The sequence below is a fragment of the Montipora foliosa genome, chromosome 2 (assembly GCF_036669935.1).
Source record: "Montipora foliosa isolate CH-2021 chromosome 2, ASM3666993v2, whole genome shotgun sequence".
Taxonomy (NCBI): Eukaryota; Metazoa; Cnidaria; class Anthozoa; order Scleractinia; family Acroporidae; genus Montipora; species Montipora foliosa.
In genome coordinates, this window is record NC_090870.1 from 27,632,695 (window position 1) to 27,650,194 (window position 17,500).

The window sequence follows — 17,500 nt, forward strand, 5'->3', positions numbered from 1 at the left end:
TTATCAGTAACTACTTTCTTTATTGCAAAATAGTTAATGTTCCCCACACGTGACAACAAGAGTAACAGGCAGCAGTTTGTGGGGAAATATGGTAGGAGATGAAGCACTCCATTAGCAGGTCATGAAAAGGCAGGTTAACTAAATTGCCCGGCAAAGAGAGGTCGCGATCCTCTCCAAGGGGTTACAATCCCCAAGGCCATTACCACAAGTTGGCAATTCGAGGTAACAATCCTCGCCACAGGGTTACAATCCCCAAGGCCACAATTCTCTCCAGAGGGTTACAATCCCTCACGTGAGAGGTCCTTACCTATCTAGGGTTGCGCCCGGTCCTTGTTTTTATAGTAACCGTGCGCGATCAGAAGGCACACAACCCTAGTACAGTGAGTATGGGGAAAAGGGTGACCCACATGGGAACACTTCATCCCACAAATACACGAACTGTATTCCCCATTGACGAACCACAAACTAACCAAAATATATAAATGTAACAAAATTTACCATAGGATATATCCCGTTTAGTTCATTTAGCAGATACAGTAAGTGTATTCCCCAAGATAAACAAGAAGACAAAGTTGAAATGGACAAACAACCAGTGACGGATAATCTACCCTCATTAGTTCTGTGATGCATCTATAATTATAATTATTATGGCTTGTAGCAAAAAACGAGTGCCCAAATGTTTTGATAAGCTGTGGATTCAGATTGTTTCCATGTGTTAGCTGGCCCTGCTGAGATTGAGTTTTCAAGAAAGTGTTGATAAAGGGAATTAGGCTATCTGGGACTTTTGCTGTTATAGTGCATATGACCTGCTCCAACACATCAAACTGCAAGGACGGGATGTTGCTTTTGTGCTGTCGGTTGTTGGAATTGTTGCTGGTGGGCCTGGTTACCCTTGCACACTGTTGGTGCCACAGCCGCACTTCTGTGTTATTCCATTTGTTCTTGAAGTCCCTATGTTTTAAAGCACAAAGACTAAAATAAAAATCAGAGGAGCTAAACCTCTATCGATACATTAAATTCAGAGGAGTTAAATCTCAAACATTAAAATAAAAAATAAGAGGAATTGAACGTCTATCACCAGAATAAATTCAGGAGTCAAGGCCCAAACATTGCAATAAAAATTAGATGAATCCAACCAGGTCCTCGATCACCACAATAAATTCAGCAGTTAAAGTTAAATCACTAAACAAAACTTAGAGGAATTAAACCTCTATCACTACAATACGATCAGCAGTCAAAATTAAAAACTAAATAGAAATTAGAGGAATTAAACCTCGATCACCACAATGAGATCAGCAGTGAAAGCTCAAACACTAAAATAAAAATGGAGGAATCAAACTTCTATCACCACAAAATTCAGCAGTCAAGGATCAAGCACTCTAACTCTATTGCACAGTCTCCCTCATCAGTTGTCCAGGGTTGTTGTATGGCCTGTAGTAGGCCGTCGGGGAAACGTGTGCTGTTGGTTCGTGGTTTTCTGCAGTCCAAGGCTGGGTTCTTGAGACATTAGTAATTTGTAAACCAGGTTATGGTGTGTTCAGGTCCCGAAGCCGGCGTGTGAGCGTCTTTCGAATTCCCGCCGATGGTTATAGGGAGCGAAGAACGGCGATAAACCGGATGAATAAGTGTTTGTGTTTTGCATTGGCGGGAAGTCGACCGTCTTGCATGATTTCGTGAAAGCTTGATTTGACTCAATCCAAAACTTGCTGGTAGGGTCACACAGAATCGATTCAAGGAACAGGGAATATGCAGATTAAACAGCTACGAAAACACTGTCATAGAATTGTCCTAGAAATCGCTTGAAACCATTGTTGAAATCGGAAATCAATAGGTGCTGTTTCCCATGGTAAATTATCCCGCGGTGCCTCACACTTGGGTTTTAGTATACCGTGTTAACCAGCGGTCACACGTTACGAAGATTACCGAGATAAAAAGAAATCTCACGCAATTGAGGGGTGGCGCAGTGGTGAGAGCACTCGCCTCCCACCAATGTGGCTTGGTTCGATTCCCGTTCCCGGGTCATATGTGGGTTGGGTTTGTTGTTGGTTCTCTTCTTGCTCCGAGAGGTTTTTGTGCGGGTACTCCAGTTTTCCCCTCTCTTCAAAAACCAACACTGCCAAATTTCAATTTGATTCGGAATGCACGGACACATGTTGAACGAGCTCCAGAGCGCTCTTAAGCCCTGGCCAAACTATCGAACGAAGTTGGATCCCGCATGCAACATTGTTGGATGTAAATGTTGAGGTAGTGGCAAAACACTTTCCAACATTGCTTGACGAATTTCAAGTTGGCGCAAAATTTGAAAATTTGGCGTACCGTTATGAAGATGAAGAAGATGAAGAAGATAGGTAGTTTAATAAAAAATATTACTTCGCAGCCAAAAGGCTGAATTGCATAATACTTTACAAATTTGACAATGATACACTATATATATTATGTTAAGATACATGAGTATGACTAATTTAAATTTATTTAAAATACTACAAAATGCTAAAAAACCAGAAGTCAGAACAATAGGCAGATAGCTAATCGGACGCATATTTACACAGTGTTGTTGGCTAATCGGCACATGGCCGGAATGAATGACCGCTGAAAACGCTTGGTGCGCACACCCGGGAGGTCGTACTTTCTATTTCTCCTTAGATTATAATGGTTAACATGATTGGGAGGAAGTAAGTGGGATAGTTTGTGGTTACCAGGGATAACATTAAACAACTTAAGACACTGTTCCTCGCGCCGAGACCGCAAAGTGTCAAGATCATAAATAGTTAAGCACAGACTATAGGAACAATCAGGTAAAATGAAGCTTAGCGCCCTCTTCTGTACTCGCTCGATATCATTGATAAGACACTCGGGCAAAGCATGATGGAAAATAGGCGAACAATATTCGAGAACTGGTCTAACAACAGTGCAATAAAAGTTGATAATGTCATGAGGGTTCACTCCCGCTCTCTTGAGAAGAACCAGGAAGTATAGTCTCTTATTGGCTTTCCTGATAGCCTCATTCACATGATCATTCCACGTAAGATCACTAGACAGAGTCACTCCTAAGATATTGGCGGAGCTAACAACAGAGAGTTCCTTGTCAACGATGACAGGCTCGAACGCGTGTCTGTTCTTCTTAAAATCGATGTTCATGACTTTACATTTGTCGGCATTTAGGGTCATTTGGTGGTCACACGACCAGGTCTCAACAGCGTGAACAGCACTTTAAATGTCGCTTGACTCTCCTCGCGGTACAATCTCGGCTACCGTAGTGTCATCCACGTATTTCCAGGAATGGAAGCCGGAGACCCTTAGGTCATTTATCATTAGAATAAATAACCAAGGGCCTAGTTTAGTGCCCTGCGGGACGCCAGCAGGGACTGGGCCCCATTCCGAGAAACAGTCCTTAGAGAGCTTGACACGTTGTTGTCGGTCTATAAGAAAGTCAGCAACCCAGCAGGCGACACTCCTTGGAATCGATAGATCGAAGACCTTACGCACCAACAGGGTGTGGTCGATAAAGTCGAACGCCTTCCTAAAATCGAAGAGGACAACTCTCACGGCAGCTCCGTTACCGTCAGTTGCTTTGGACCAGTTGTGCACCATGGATGTTAGGGCGTGGAGGGTAGACGATTTGGGGATTCCTCCGTACTGGTCGGGGTCGATCACCTCCATCACGGCAGGGCCCACATAAAGACCAACCACAAAGTCTTCAGCGACTTTAGACAGCGCCGGGGTCAGGGAAATGGGGCGAAGATGTTTACTGATATCCTCAACAGGTTTCACCTTTGGTATTGGGACAACATCAGCCATCTTCCATGCTAGCGGGAGTCTATTCTCGGCAAAACTGCAATTAATGATCATGGAGACGGGGTATGCAAGGATATCAGCATACGCTTTCAGGAGCCAATTGGGTATCTCATCCGGCCCAGCCGCCTTACGGGGGTTCAACTTTTCCAGTGCTGACAAAATTGTAGACTCGGGTATAATCAACGGTGTGGATCCCTCCTCAGGGGTTGGAACAGACTCCAACCTCTGAAATGACTCCAGAGGCTCGACAAATGCGGCATTGATCATATTTGCGATGTTTTGTTCAGAGAGGCCGTCAGTGCCTTCAACCTGTAAGCTGGAAATAATGGTATCGGAACCTGACGCAGGGGTCATTCTTGCAATGCGCTTGACAGAGTTCCACCATTGGCTTGGTTTGGAATACTTTAGCTGGCTAACTTTTGAAGCATAATATCTGCCTCGGAGTGTCTTACGTTCGTGGTTCACTGCGTTTCGATAGTAATGGTAAAGATTGACATCTCCGTCGTTGAACGCCTTTTGCCGCCGCTTAACTAGTTCCTTAAACTCAGGAGAAACCCAAGGGGCGTCCCTTGTGTGGATCTTAGACTTCTTAAAGGGCATGATAGTGTCCAACCCAGTCTTAACAACGTCCGTAAATAGTTGGAGTTTGGCCGCGCAACTCTGCGTGCACTCTACAAGCGACCAGTCGATTCCGCAAAAATAGCGACCAAGCTCAAATTTCCTGCTTGCCCGTGCGTCACGGCGCAATATCTGTTTTCTCGAGGAGCCCTCTCTCACAGGTCTCGTTTTAGGGCGCAAAATGACAACATTGGGGTCGGAGAGTCCGAAAGGCGGCAATGTCTGTACAGAATTCTTGTCATACAGATGGGGGAGGTTGGTAAAGACCAGATCCAAGATCCGCTCGCCACGTGTTGGTTTGTTCACCAGCTGTTTTAGTCGAAACTGGGTTGTGATGCGTTTGACGTTAAGACGATTGAAGTCACCGCAAAGCAGAAGGCTTATGCTACTGAAGTTGTTTTAGGACGGAAAGGACGTATTCAACCAAGGAAAAACCAAAGAATGATTAAGAGAACGTGTAGAAGAGGGTATATTCTTTGCAAGATACATCCGCCCTTATGAGATGATGATTATAAGCCCGGATCAATTTTCAGGAATTTTAAACGCTATTGAACCAGAAATCTCCAAAGAGCAATAATGATTAAGTAGCCTAAAAGTGTTCCACAGACATGGCCTTGCTTCCTATTCGCTGATCAAGGTTTCTGGCTGTTCATCAACATCCACGACGTCCCCTTGCTCCTTGTCTGCCATCTCTGTTGCAAACGATGCTAGAAGCCTTGGCTTGAAAATAAGATAGCGATTCGTGATTGGCTAGCAATACGAACGTGACTCGAGTCAGGACACAACTTTGTTGGAAGAGCGGCAAAACACTGCAACATTGCTGCGTCAAACAGAATTGTTGGTTGTAATGTTTGATCAAAAGCAAACTCTATCCAACATTTGATGGAGCAAAAAATGTTGGACGAACATCTTCCAACATGGGCGGCCAAACTGTCGAACAATGTTGGATCGAGCAAAGTTGGAGCCTTCAATCCAACTTTGTTCGATAGTTTGGCCAGGGGTTTAAGGTATTCCGTGGGTATACCATGTTCATTCCATTTCCATGTCATTGGCGGGAAATTTAATCACAACATCATCAGCATCGTGATTGGCTCTTGTACCTCGGGCTCGAATCACCCTTCAAATTACCAGGTTAAATGTGATGGGCGCTTTCTCTGATATTTTTGGCGTATCCATGGAAATTTACCACGGGAAATTTACATTGGGAAATGTTGGTCACACGCGCTAAATGCAGTATGCCGTGGTGAAAGGGTCATTTACCGCGGTAAGTGTCCCTTGTAACCGCACCTATAGACAACTTCCATTCTTTTGTCTTTATGTTAATTAGACCTACTGCCTTCATTTTGAAACAAAAATTGTTTTGAAATTTTCTTGTTGTAGCGAGGCGAGAAAGGCTTATCAGCATTAAAACTAAAGAATATTTTATTTGGCCGCCATTATGAAAGATGGCTATAGACAGAACTGGAGTGATACAACAGCAAAGGTCAGACTAGACATATTAGTCCATAAGCACAAGGCGCTAAAAAGGGATTGGATAATAAGGTGCATTGTGTGACGTTCCCTTCGAGGAGTTTCGCATGAATATTGTCACATTACTCCTTTATTAGTGGACTTGCATTGGTTGCCTGTAAAGTTTAGAATTGAATTTTAAATTCTGTTGATTGTTTTTAGATTTTTAGGGGCCTAGCACCTTCGTATTTAAGTTTTTTAATTATTTCTAAGCCTTTGTCTAAATATAACTTAAGAAGCTCTAATGACAGTATCTTGCCTAGTTGTCCGAATATTACGCCCAATGCTACTTTCGGTGAAAGGGCCTTTGTGTTCGCCGCACCTAAGTTATGGAATGCTCTGCCGTGACTTATCCACTTCTATTGACATTTTTAAGAGAAAATTGAAGAGTCACCTTTTTGAAAAGGCATTTTTAGCTTAGACTATTTCTTAATTTTAGCCATAAGTTTTTTATTCTACATATCATCATTTTATTATTATTATTATTATTGTTAGTTATTATTATTATTATTATTATTATTATTATTAGGATGGCGCATTTGAATATATTTATATAGATATTTGCGCCTTATAAACTCTTAAATTAAATTTCATAAAATTAAATAAGTGAATTACTAAATGAATTACCTATTACACGCCTCACCTTGAAAAATGTATATCCTTGCCGCTTAGCACTATTAATGAGCCAAATGGGATCTTTATGAATCTATACCGTAAACGATTTCTTCGCTTCTTATCTGACCCAGATCGACGTTGTTGTTGCCCATTTTGAAAATCAGTAACCACAAGCCATATATGTAGCCCGAACAGCGACCGAGGGCCGTCGCCGTCGTCGTCAAATGCATATCCCTCGCAGAGGTCATGGTTGTCACATTAACTTTAATTTATAAACGTTTATAAATTGGCTGGAATAATGCTAAACCCCTTTTTGAAGATTTTGTCACCCTCTTGGCAGAGAAGATAGAAACATAAATATATATATAGCTATCGTGTCAAACAAACATAGTGCCTAATGTGTAGTGGTCAGATTTTGAAAAGTCATAGTCTTTGTTGGTTTGTCAGTTTCGTGTGGTTCACCAGAGTAAGGAACGACTGTTGTAACTGTAGATGTCAGGAAAATGGCAAATGTAAGTAGTTATCATTGTTTAGTTGTTAAATCTGTGTATTTGTATGTAAAAAAAAGGGAAAAAAAAGAAAAGAGGCTTTAAGGGGCGATAGGGATCAACGTCTTGCTGATGAATTGCATATAACAATCCTACAGAAACTTCCAAAGAGACGGGTTATCGGCACGCAGAATTGATTCAATACGGACTGCTGATCTTGTTGAAATAAATAAATTTGGCAAGTGGAATAAGGGAATGAAATATTTATTAGTTGTGATTCATGTTTTCAGTAACTATGCTTGGATCGAAATGCTAAAAGATGAAAATGGTGAAACATGGACAAAGGCAAATATATTCTCAGTATAAATCCAAAAATGTCTTGGACTGATAAAGGCAATATAATATTTTATGTGAAAAAGCCTTGTTGAGCTGCTCAAACAATGTAGTAACAGGAAACATTCCGCTATTAAAATGAGTCCTGTTAAAGCCAGTGCAAAGAATAATCTCATAACGTTTATGGTAACTTGATTTATCAAAAAACAGGTGAACCAAAATTTTCAGGTGGTGATAATTTTAGAATCTCAAAATGCAAATGTAAAATTTTTGACAAAGGCCAATGTATAATCATTATAAAGTGTTTACTGTTTTATAATTATTTATTCATCTTTTTTTCTCAATGTGAATAATTTTTTTTTCTATATCAAAATAGTGTTTTTGTGTCAAGTACTGGTTTTGGAGATATAAAACGTTAGGGGAAAAGTCCATACAAAATCAAATAAAAAAGGTATAAACACTGAGATCTATTAGAAAATTGTAGGCTAAAATGTATGAAAAATTAAGCGAAACGGGTATTGGCCATTTGACTGAAAACCTTGGCTAAAATGACTACAAGAAATTTCTAGTTCACTACAAAATGCAGTGGATTTGTACAAAGTCTGTGTTCAGTTCGCCAGTTACATTTCCGCTCGTAGTATTACTGGAATATGCTCAGAGATGAGCATCGTGTAGTTCAGATGAAGTGCTCCATGCTTTTTGTATGGCAATATAACTGCAAAAAAGTACATCGCAAAACAAGCACTGTTTACTAATGCCTCGAAGCTTTGTTTTTTCTCGGTTGACAACAAGACTGGAGCATGAAGAGGGCTTTCTTTGGTCTAGTACTACAGGGAAGCTAATTGTAGGTGTACTGAAAACTAACGCTGAGATTGGACTGGTCTTTTCTCTTTCAGGCATGGGTCACCAAAAAGAATGTTGCAGAAAAGTTGGAGGGTATACCAATCCCTTACACTGATGTAAAGAACATTTTGGATGAGGTGGACTTTCATGATCCATTTACGAGTTCTCGATGCCGTGGATGGTTAATTTTTCCACGTCAAAGATATCTGCGGGCAGACATCTTATTTCCTGGCTGTGAATTTGACTGCAGACTCCTTGTTCGTGTACTAGCAGGTATGCTAACTATAATCATGAAACTTTCTAAAGCGCGAACACCACTGTCAAACGTCGACAGCATATGCATGCAAAAAACGTTAGTTTGGACATCAATAAAATTTTTCTATTTAAAATCTTTTGCGTTATCGATCCTTGCACCAAATTGCAAGAAGTGTTTGCCTAATACCTTTCCTGGAGGTAAAAAGGGCGCTCTTTTTCAGCACTACGCGAAGAGACATCAACAGTCATATTCGGGAAATAAGTACACGCTCGAAGCTATCTGGAACACAACAGTCGATTTATTGACACACCCAATTTTCACAGCACTTGCAATTGTTTGTTCTCATCTGGTATAACAAGCGACAAGAAGACGCCGTAAAAACCTACAAATAAACCGCGAATTACACTCTGAAATAAGCAACTGAGGAAAGTGAGTTTTTACTCACCATTTGATGAGAACACTGTCACTACAGTAAGCACAAATCAATTCGTAGTTGGAAGTTTGTCAAGCAAAATCACGAACAGGTTCACAAAACAAAAATCAGCTCCCGCCTCGTGCTTGTATATCGTTAGGATTGGCATGGACTAATACATAGGGAAACCATTGTTGAGGAATAGCCTCAACATCCCGGGGGGTGGGGCTGAACAAAACGGAAAGCTAAACATCCTCTACATTAAAGGTTCTCGAGTTCAAAGGTTCAGAGTTCTCATTGTTCAAGAGTTCACGGTGCTTCTTCAAGGAGGCACAATTTTGTCACGGGACGGACAAGTACTGAGTTCTTCGTCTTGACTTCTGCGGTTAGTACAAATGCGTCTTGGCCTGGAAACACCCTGGTTACACAACCCAACATCCAGCGGCATCGTGGTACACTGTTATCCACAATAAGAACGAGGTCGTTAACAGCTAGATTCCTCTTGTTCAGGAGCCTCTTATGTCGATACTGCAAAGTAGGCACATACTCCCGAAGCCATCGAGACAAAAACAATCAGCGAGAAACTGCGCGTCTCCACTGTTTGCACGTGTACAGCTCTTCCTTGATGAAGACACCGGGAGGTACGACCAGGTTTCGTCGCTGCAACAGGAGATGATTGGGGGTGAGAGCCTCCATATCGTTGGGATCATCGCTGGCGGGACACATAGGAAGGCTGTTTAAAATAGACATAACTTCAGCGAAGACGGTACGCAAGATTTCCAGCCCAGAAAGAGCACCTCGGTCACCAAGAAAACCTTTCATAGCCTTCCTCACGCTTCTAATGAGCCTCTCCCAGACGCCCGACATGTGGCTTGCTATCGGAGGTTGAAAATGCCAATCGGGAACAGCGCACCTGTTCCAATCTGTCTCATATCTGTGCAGTTCTCTCCTGATTGTACCATCATCCAAATCTTGAATTGAACGACTAAGTTCTTTCTCAGCACCCGTAAAATTCGTCCCATTGTCCGACCATATTTTCGTAGGACTCCCACGCACTGAAATGAATCGGCGTAATGCTTGAATAAACGCGTCCGTTTCCAATGAACCAACATCCTCAATATGAATCGCTCTACTATTGAAACAGACGAAATACATCCATACACCTTCACAAGGCTTCGCCCGCGTTTCACATGGAAGGGTCCAAAAAAATCTAAACCCGTGTATGTAAATGGTGGCTGATAGGGTCCCTCCGACACCGCTTGATAAAGCGCAGCACCCAAGACATCACTCGCAATAATTGGGGCAGGATGAAAGACGCTGCAAAAGGAGATCAACTTGCGACATGTTTACGCTTAACAGGACGTTTGAGGACTTTCGAAGTTCCTTGTCGTCATCTTGTACTTCTCTCACAGACATTGATGGCCATGTATGTTCTGGTTGCCAGAGGAATTCCGGGCCTGTCCACCACCGACAATCTGCTTGGAAATACTCAGCACTGACACCACGTGAGCCTTCATCAGCTGGATTCATAACACCGGGAATGTGATGCCATTGTTCAGGAGAGGTCGTTTCATGAATCTCAGACACACGATTCGCGACAAAGGTTTGAAATCGACGCGTTTCATTCTTGATGTATTGTGAGGATGTCATGGAGTCAGACCAGAAGTACGTTTCATGGACTTGGAAGTCAAGTTCTTTCAGGATTGTCTTGCTCATACGTGCTGCCAACACTGCGGCCTGTAGCTCAAGCCGAGGGATAGTCCACTCCCTTATGGGTGCATTTCGGGTTTTCCCCATAACAAAGGAACAATAGGTCACTTCACGCTCATCAACAAATCTTAAGTAGGACACAGCGGCATAGCCATGCTGGGAGGAATCTGCAAAGCTGTGTAGTTGAAACGTCACCCGTGTGCCAAGAGTCTGGGTCTTGTGATGACGTGCGGTAACTGCTCAAGCCACATTCGCCACTGCGTGAGGTACGGTTCTGGGATTTCTTGGTCCCATGGGAGCTTCTTTCTCCAGAGTTTTTGCAACAGGAAGAACACGAAGGGAGAGAGGAACCCCAATGGATCAAACAGAGAGCTCACCTTTGAAAGTACTCCCCGCTTGGTAGATGGCTTACACGTTGCTATGGTTTTGAACTTGAAAGTACGGATTGCGCATCCCAGTACACACCCAATGCTCGTTCCGTTAGTAACTGATCCAGATCTAGGTCCAGATTGGGACTTGCTTTCAACTCGAATGGAATTGATTGTAACACTTCACGACTGTTACTCGCAAACTTTGTGAGACGAAAGCCACCTTGCGTCGGAACCGACTTTAACACATCATCAACATAGAAGTTTCTACGAACTGCCTTGATGAGTTCAGGGGAATAGGTCTCTTCACTGTCTTGTGCTGTCAGGTTCAAAGCTTTATTTACACAACAGGGTGATGACTTGGCCCGAAATATGTGGACCAGCATCTTGTAATCCTCGAGGGAATTGTCTACACTTCCAGGCCACCAAAAGAATCGCAGGGAGTCTGTGTCACGTGGCGTCACATAAGTCTGGTAAAACATACTCTCGACGTCTGCAGAAAAGGCAATCTCGTCTTCTCGGAACCGGACTAACACGCCTGTTAAGTCATTTGTCAGAGAGGGCCCTCGCACAAGTTGCTCATTCAAAGAAGTACCAACAAATCTTGCGGCTGCGTCAAATACCACTCTCACTTTGCCAGGCTTGTTTGGATTCGTTACTGGGTGGGGAAGGTACCAAGTGGTGTTGCTGATGGTGCCTACTTCATCCTTGGTGAGCTTTCTTGCGTAACCCTTGGCTACGCAGTCTTCAATCACAGCTCTGTACTTCAGTTCCAGCTCTTGATCACGACCTAAGCGTTTCTGTAAATGCTGCAATCTTGTTTCAGCGAGTACTCGGTTGTAGGGAAGCACAGGGTTATCATCCTTCCACAAGAGATCCATCTGGTAATGGCCGTCTCGTTTGCAGACTGAGTCATTGATCCGCTTTAGTGCTCGTTGATCTTCTACCGACATGGGCTTAGTTACGTTCTTGGCAGTGCCATACGACTCAACTTTTCAAAACTCTTCCAACTTGTCATTTAGGGAAACATCTTGTCCACTGATAAGATTAATTTGAACACAACCAGAGGCTTGCACAATTGGCGAACCACCAAGAATGCTCCATCCAATACACGACTTAATAGCAACTGGCTCATTACGTTTGCCTCATGCAACTTCAAGTGGTATGAAAACTTCTTGGAGGTTGGTGCCAATCAACACAGAAATCTTCTTTCTCTCCACATCCGGAAAACACACATGGTGTAAATGTGGCCATTGCGCCACTGACCTTTTGACTCTGGTATGCCTTAGAGGAATTGTTAAGTCCTTGACCGCCCAAGCTGATTTCACGTCAATCACTTTTTCATTCTGGCTATCAACCGAACCAATCTTGAAATCTACTTTCATTCCTACTTCTTCAGTATCAACACTGTGCACTGTCGTCAGTGAAAGTTTACTGGGCGATCCCTTTATGTTTAATAACTCCACAAGGGACGGGTCAATCATCGGGATGTCAGAGCCCGAGTCTATTGGACCATAAGTTGTAATTTGACAACCAGCACTGCTCATCACCTTGACTGGGATGACTTGCAGCAACACCTCACAGGGGCCAACTGACGCTGACGTGGAGCAAGTTGACGTAGTGCCTTTGTCTGGCACCAAGTTCTGGTTGACAACCTCGTGATGCTGAGAGAAGACTCCTTGATTTGCACTTCCGCGAGTGTCAGTGAAGTGCAGTAACGTGTGATGGGTCTTGCCGCAGCCCTGCACCCGGCATCGATTACGAGATCCGCGATTCCTAGCTGTAAGTTCTGTCGAATTAATACAATTAAAGCAAATCTCTCCTTTCTTCATAAACTCAGCTCTCTCTCGAGGGGACTTGGCTCTAAACGCCTCACAGCGATACAGCCGATGGGGCTCACGGCACATTATGCAGGATTCCTGCTTTGCTGTCATAATCACATAAGTGGATGCCTTTGTGGTCACTGACTTACTCTTCGTAGGCTTGACTCTGGTAGGCGCAGCTTCGTTCAATCCAACACTAAAGAAGGGATGGTTCAAGACATAAGTTCTTTCCTTGAGGAAATCCACAACATCCCTGAAACTTGGCATCAGTTGTCCTTTACGCTCAAGACGCTTCAGATGCTCAGCAAATTTGGCCTGCATCCACCTGGGTAACCGTGTAATGATCTGGCTTTCTCAAGATTATCTGCGTTCATTTCACTAAGGTATCCCATGGACTCTAGGGTATCGTAGGTAACTTGGGCTGTATCAGCATAGCGTTGTAAACTGTCCTTGTCACTGGCTTGTATGGCAGGCCCCTTGGTGAGCGATTCAATACATGCCCTCACTACTTGGAATGGCTGCCCAAATCGATCCTCTAACGTTTTAAGAGCCTTCGACAGGCCACCTGGCATTGGCTCATATCTTTGCACTGCAAGTAGGGCTGGTCCCTGTAAAAACTGTAACAGACGAGTCATTTTAACTGAATCATCAAGTGGTCTTGTTTCCACCAGTTGTTTGAATCTTTGTCGAAAGGCTGGATACCGCTCAGGGGAACCATCAAATTTCTGAAGTTGCACAGGTGGGAGGTCATGTGATACACTCATCCTCTCCATTGAGGACATAATAGCAACAAGGCTTTCATTGCTCACAGAACCCATGACACTTGAAGGGGCTGGGCGAGCGTAAGTGGCTGGCTGGGGTACTGGATCGAGGGTTGTGTTTGACACAGCGAGAGGGGTCAACTGTTGCAGCTTAGGTATATTAGGACTTGGAACCTTTTCTGACTGTACATTTACAGCCGGCTCAGTTAACTCCTTGAATGTCACATGCGGGACTCTGAAGCGGATTTTGGCAATGGGAAGAGCAGTTCCCACGCCTTATTTAGTTAGGATTGTTCAGCTCGCACCTTCACAACGTTGCTGAAGTCGTTCAGATTTTCGTCTATTTCATTGCGCATTCTTGTTATTGTCGACAAATGTCCTCTGCGAGACCTTTCCAGTTTTTCCAATAGAGTATTCCTTCCTGAGTCATCACGCAATGCGAAGCGGTATTTCAGCTTTGATTCAAGTTAGTTTGCACACAATTTTTAACCACGGAGACAACCACAAGTCCCACCAAAAAGCACAGGTAATAAAATCAAATGGTCAGTTACAAAAACTGATGTTCGGGAAATAAGTACACACTCGAAGCTATCTGGAACACAACAGTCGATTTATTGACACACCCAATTTTCACAGCACTTGCAATGGTTTGTTCTCATCGGGAACAACAACCGACAAGAAGACGCCGTAAAAACCTACAAATAAACCGCGAATTATACTCTGAAATAAACAACTTACGAAAAGCGAGTTTTTACTCACCATTTGATGAGAAGACTGGCACTACAGTAAGCACAAATCAATTCGCAGTTGGAAGTTTGTCAAGCAAAATCACGAACAGGTTCACAAAACAAAAATCAGCTCCCGCTGCATGCTGGTATATCGTTAGGATTGGCATGGACTAATACGTAGGGAAACCATTGTTGAGGAATAGCCTCAACAAGTCAGATTTGAAAGAAAGCCATGTGAATGTTCGTTGGATGCCGCACAAATGCCAGGCCTCTGTTATCAATGGGGAAAGCACACATTTCAATGTTGATAATTTATTCATGCTGGTTTACACATTTGCTACTTTCCCTTTATTTTAGACAGTGGTCTTGACATGGACTTGGTGCCCAAAGAGGACACAAGAAACGCTTTACTGAGGTACCTCTCCAAAGTGACTTTTTCAGATGAAGATGACTTTGGACTTCGTGTTCCAGACGTGAAATTTATACCAGATGGATTTCAGCTGACCTTTATGCGTTGTTCGAAACGAGCTCAGTATCGTTTCTCGGAAGAGTTTTCAATTATTCTATCTAAGGAGAGTATACCCATGTTGGCGGGAGATATCGTCAAAAAGGTGTGACTGCGACCACCTTCTTGTAACCTTGACTTCTTGGTTTCCGTTTAGGGGTTTAAGGAAATCTACTTGCTTATAAACTTTTAACGTAAGGGATGTGGTGAGGGGGCTGGAGGTTAGGGTAAGCTATACAAGACCGAGTGAATGAAATCTTAGAAAATCGTTCATTAAAACGAGCATACAATTGCCGTTCATAGTTGCAATATTTTATTATATCACTAAAATATAATAAAATATTTTGTCTTGGTTGCCCTATTGTTTCAAAGCAAAAGGTCTTTGCGTGAAAACAATAAGGAAAACTAATATTTTTAAAAATACAAACACACTTTTGAGTTTAAGGAACATGTTTCAATGTTTCAACATCATCTCCAGCCTTAGTGGGTGTAACATTAAAATTGAGCCTCAACAAACAAGTTGATTATCTCTCCATTCAAACTGTGCAACATTTTTAGTCCAAAGGATTTCATTTTCATTTCTCAAATCACTCGTTGTATACAAATTTACTTGTGCGGGCTGTGGTGCTCGCTAGGTTGGTGAAACCAACAGGCATTTATACACACGTGTAAATCAGCACCTTTTCCGGAAAAAAAATTCTCATATTTTCAAGCATCTTAGTTTTTCTAAAAATTGTCAAGATAATTGTGATATTTCTTGCATCAAAATTATTGATAATGCTACTTATATCTATCAACTCAAAATCAAGGAAAGCTTCCATATTGAGCGGTTGAAACCCGAACTCAACAAACACGTTGATCATGTCAGTTTAGCATTACACTTTTAACCTTTTACCGTTATGTCTCTTGTGTTCTCTATAATATTGTTGGTTAGTTTGAATTTTACCTACTTGTAACGAACATTTAATCTTCAAAGAATCATTATATTGATAGTTATACATATATAATAATTATCTTGTAAAAAAATTAATGTTACACTCTCTATGGATGAAGATGAACAAAGAAACATCGAAACATGTTCCTTAAAGGGGCAGTGTCATGCGATGGCATGCGCTGTATTTTTCACACGCAGAGATTTTAACAGACGTCAATTTTTTTTGCTTTTTCTGTTTTAAGTCGACACTCAATCCGGCTTTAGAAAACCACTAAAATGCAGATTTATCAATTATCGATGATTTGGAGTCCAAGAAATAAAATCGAACAGAAATATGATGCCATGTTTGTTTTCTGCGTGAAAACAAATGAATTCAGTGAAGTGGCGGACCGGGAACACTGTGGGCGGTTCCAGCACTCACACTTAAATATTTTTTTCTCTCCGGTAAACCAGACATATTATCAAGATAAACATGCCATTTCAAAGCTGAAAGAGAGTGCATTTATTTCCAAGACACGACTTCGAAGTCGAAAGACGATAGGCTGCGAAAAAATTCAGCCTTGTTTTTACTCACCGTTTGCGGTTTTATAATTCATGCAACAAGTAAACACAACCAGTGCATCGAGTTCCTCTCATCATAATGCAGCTTTTTCTTCAAAATATTCAAATAGAATTTTAGAGCGAAGATAGTAAATGTGTTATCAACAAACGATGATGTGGTTGTCTGTGACATTTAAGCGACTCGCTAGAAATGAAATACGAAGATGGACTTCGATCCTAGTGATACAGCTTGTGCTTCGATTACACCATACGTCGAATTTCTCATGAATTCACGTGCTAAAAAGTTTATCTTCATTGTAGATGTTGTGTTGATATTTTGAGTGCTCTTCTTTTGATTTCTTGAGGAGAATGAATCACTACTTGTCCACTTCAAGCTCAATGGCCGCCACGACTCGACATGGTAAAACACGATCAAAACCCCTTACAAACAACAAAATCAAAGAAAAAAAGAAGCAAAGAACAACGAAAATATAGTGAATTTGTTTCTGAACGCCGCAGGATATTTGGTTCACTAAAGTGACCTCGGATGGCTTTGATTGTGTGAGATATTCACACCCCACACACATGCTGTCACGCATGCGCCACCGGTGACACTACTCCTTTAAACTCAAAAGTGTGGTTGTATTTTTAAAAATATTAGTAACACTTCTGCTATCCAGACCATTTGAATAAGGAAAACCATTTCACGTCACAATTGTTCAAGATGGCAGCGCCTGAGAAATTTGACAGAGCAAGTAAGTGATTCTAAAATTCATTTTATTCGATGTACGCACTTTTGGAGAAAAGTGTCAATCAAATTTGATAGCAAACATTATTTTGTTCGGTTTAAAATTATTCGTTAGTCGGAGTGGAGGTTCCCTTTAAAAACAGAACTTTTCTTAAGAATATTTATATTCTTACTATCGTAACACGGAAGTCGAACGGGGTACTATCCAAAACAAACTAACCATGAAACCACGCTACCGGCTGTACAAAACAACAAACCCTAATACCTTTTTGATCTCACGGTGATATCTTCTTGGCCCTGCGCAAAGGTCTACGCCAACCTTCAGTTATGTGGTGGCATGCGGTATCTTACAAAATGTGACTCTGAACACACTCTAATTAAACAATTCCCACAGTTCTGTACAGTCTTCATATAGGTGAACACTTAGCGCCACGTCATATTACCTGATAAACGTGATCATGGTTGAAGCTGATGTCAAGTTGCGTTTTTAAACAGAAACTGTATATGATTGTCC

The 17,500-nt window shown here is 42.1% G+C and overlaps 5 protein-coding genes and 1 pseudogene across 5 annotated transcripts; 1 reads left to right on the forward strand and 5 right to left on the reverse strand.

Annotated features, from left to right (window-relative positions):
• Positions 1-2,541: 2,541 nt before the first annotated feature.
• Positions 2,542-3,168, reverse strand: LOC137991410 (uncharacterized). Its single transcript, XM_068836504.1, has one exon. The coding sequence runs from the start codon at positions 3,166-3,168 to the stop codon at positions 2,542-2,544; it is 627 nt and encodes a 208-aa protein (XP_068692605.1).
• A 5,175-nt stretch (positions 3,169-8,343) lies between these two features.
• LOC137992781 (uncharacterized) overlaps positions 8,344-17,500 on the forward strand; it is a 29,309-nt pseudogene continuing 20,152 nt past the window's right edge.
• On the reverse strand, positions 9,443-10,024 carry LOC137991411 (uncharacterized). Its single transcript, XM_068836505.1, has one exon. It carries the CDS (start codon positions 10,022-10,024, stop codon positions 9,443-9,445), a length of 582 nt encoding a protein of 193 aa, XP_068692606.1.
• Positions 10,154-10,666, reverse strand: LOC137991412 (uncharacterized). Its single transcript, XM_068836506.1, has one exon. The coding sequence runs from the start codon at positions 10,664-10,666 to the stop codon at positions 10,154-10,156; it is 513 nt and encodes a 170-aa protein (XP_068692607.1).
• On the reverse strand, positions 10,998-11,900 carry LOC137991414 (uncharacterized). Its single transcript, XM_068836507.1, has one exon. It carries the CDS (start codon positions 11,898-11,900, stop codon positions 10,998-11,000), a length of 903 nt encoding a protein of 300 aa, XP_068692608.1.
• LOC137991415 (uncharacterized) lies at positions 13,064-13,588 on the reverse strand. The gene has a single exon (XM_068836508.1). The coding sequence runs from the start codon at positions 13,586-13,588 to the stop codon at positions 13,064-13,066; it is 525 nt and encodes a 174-aa protein (XP_068692609.1).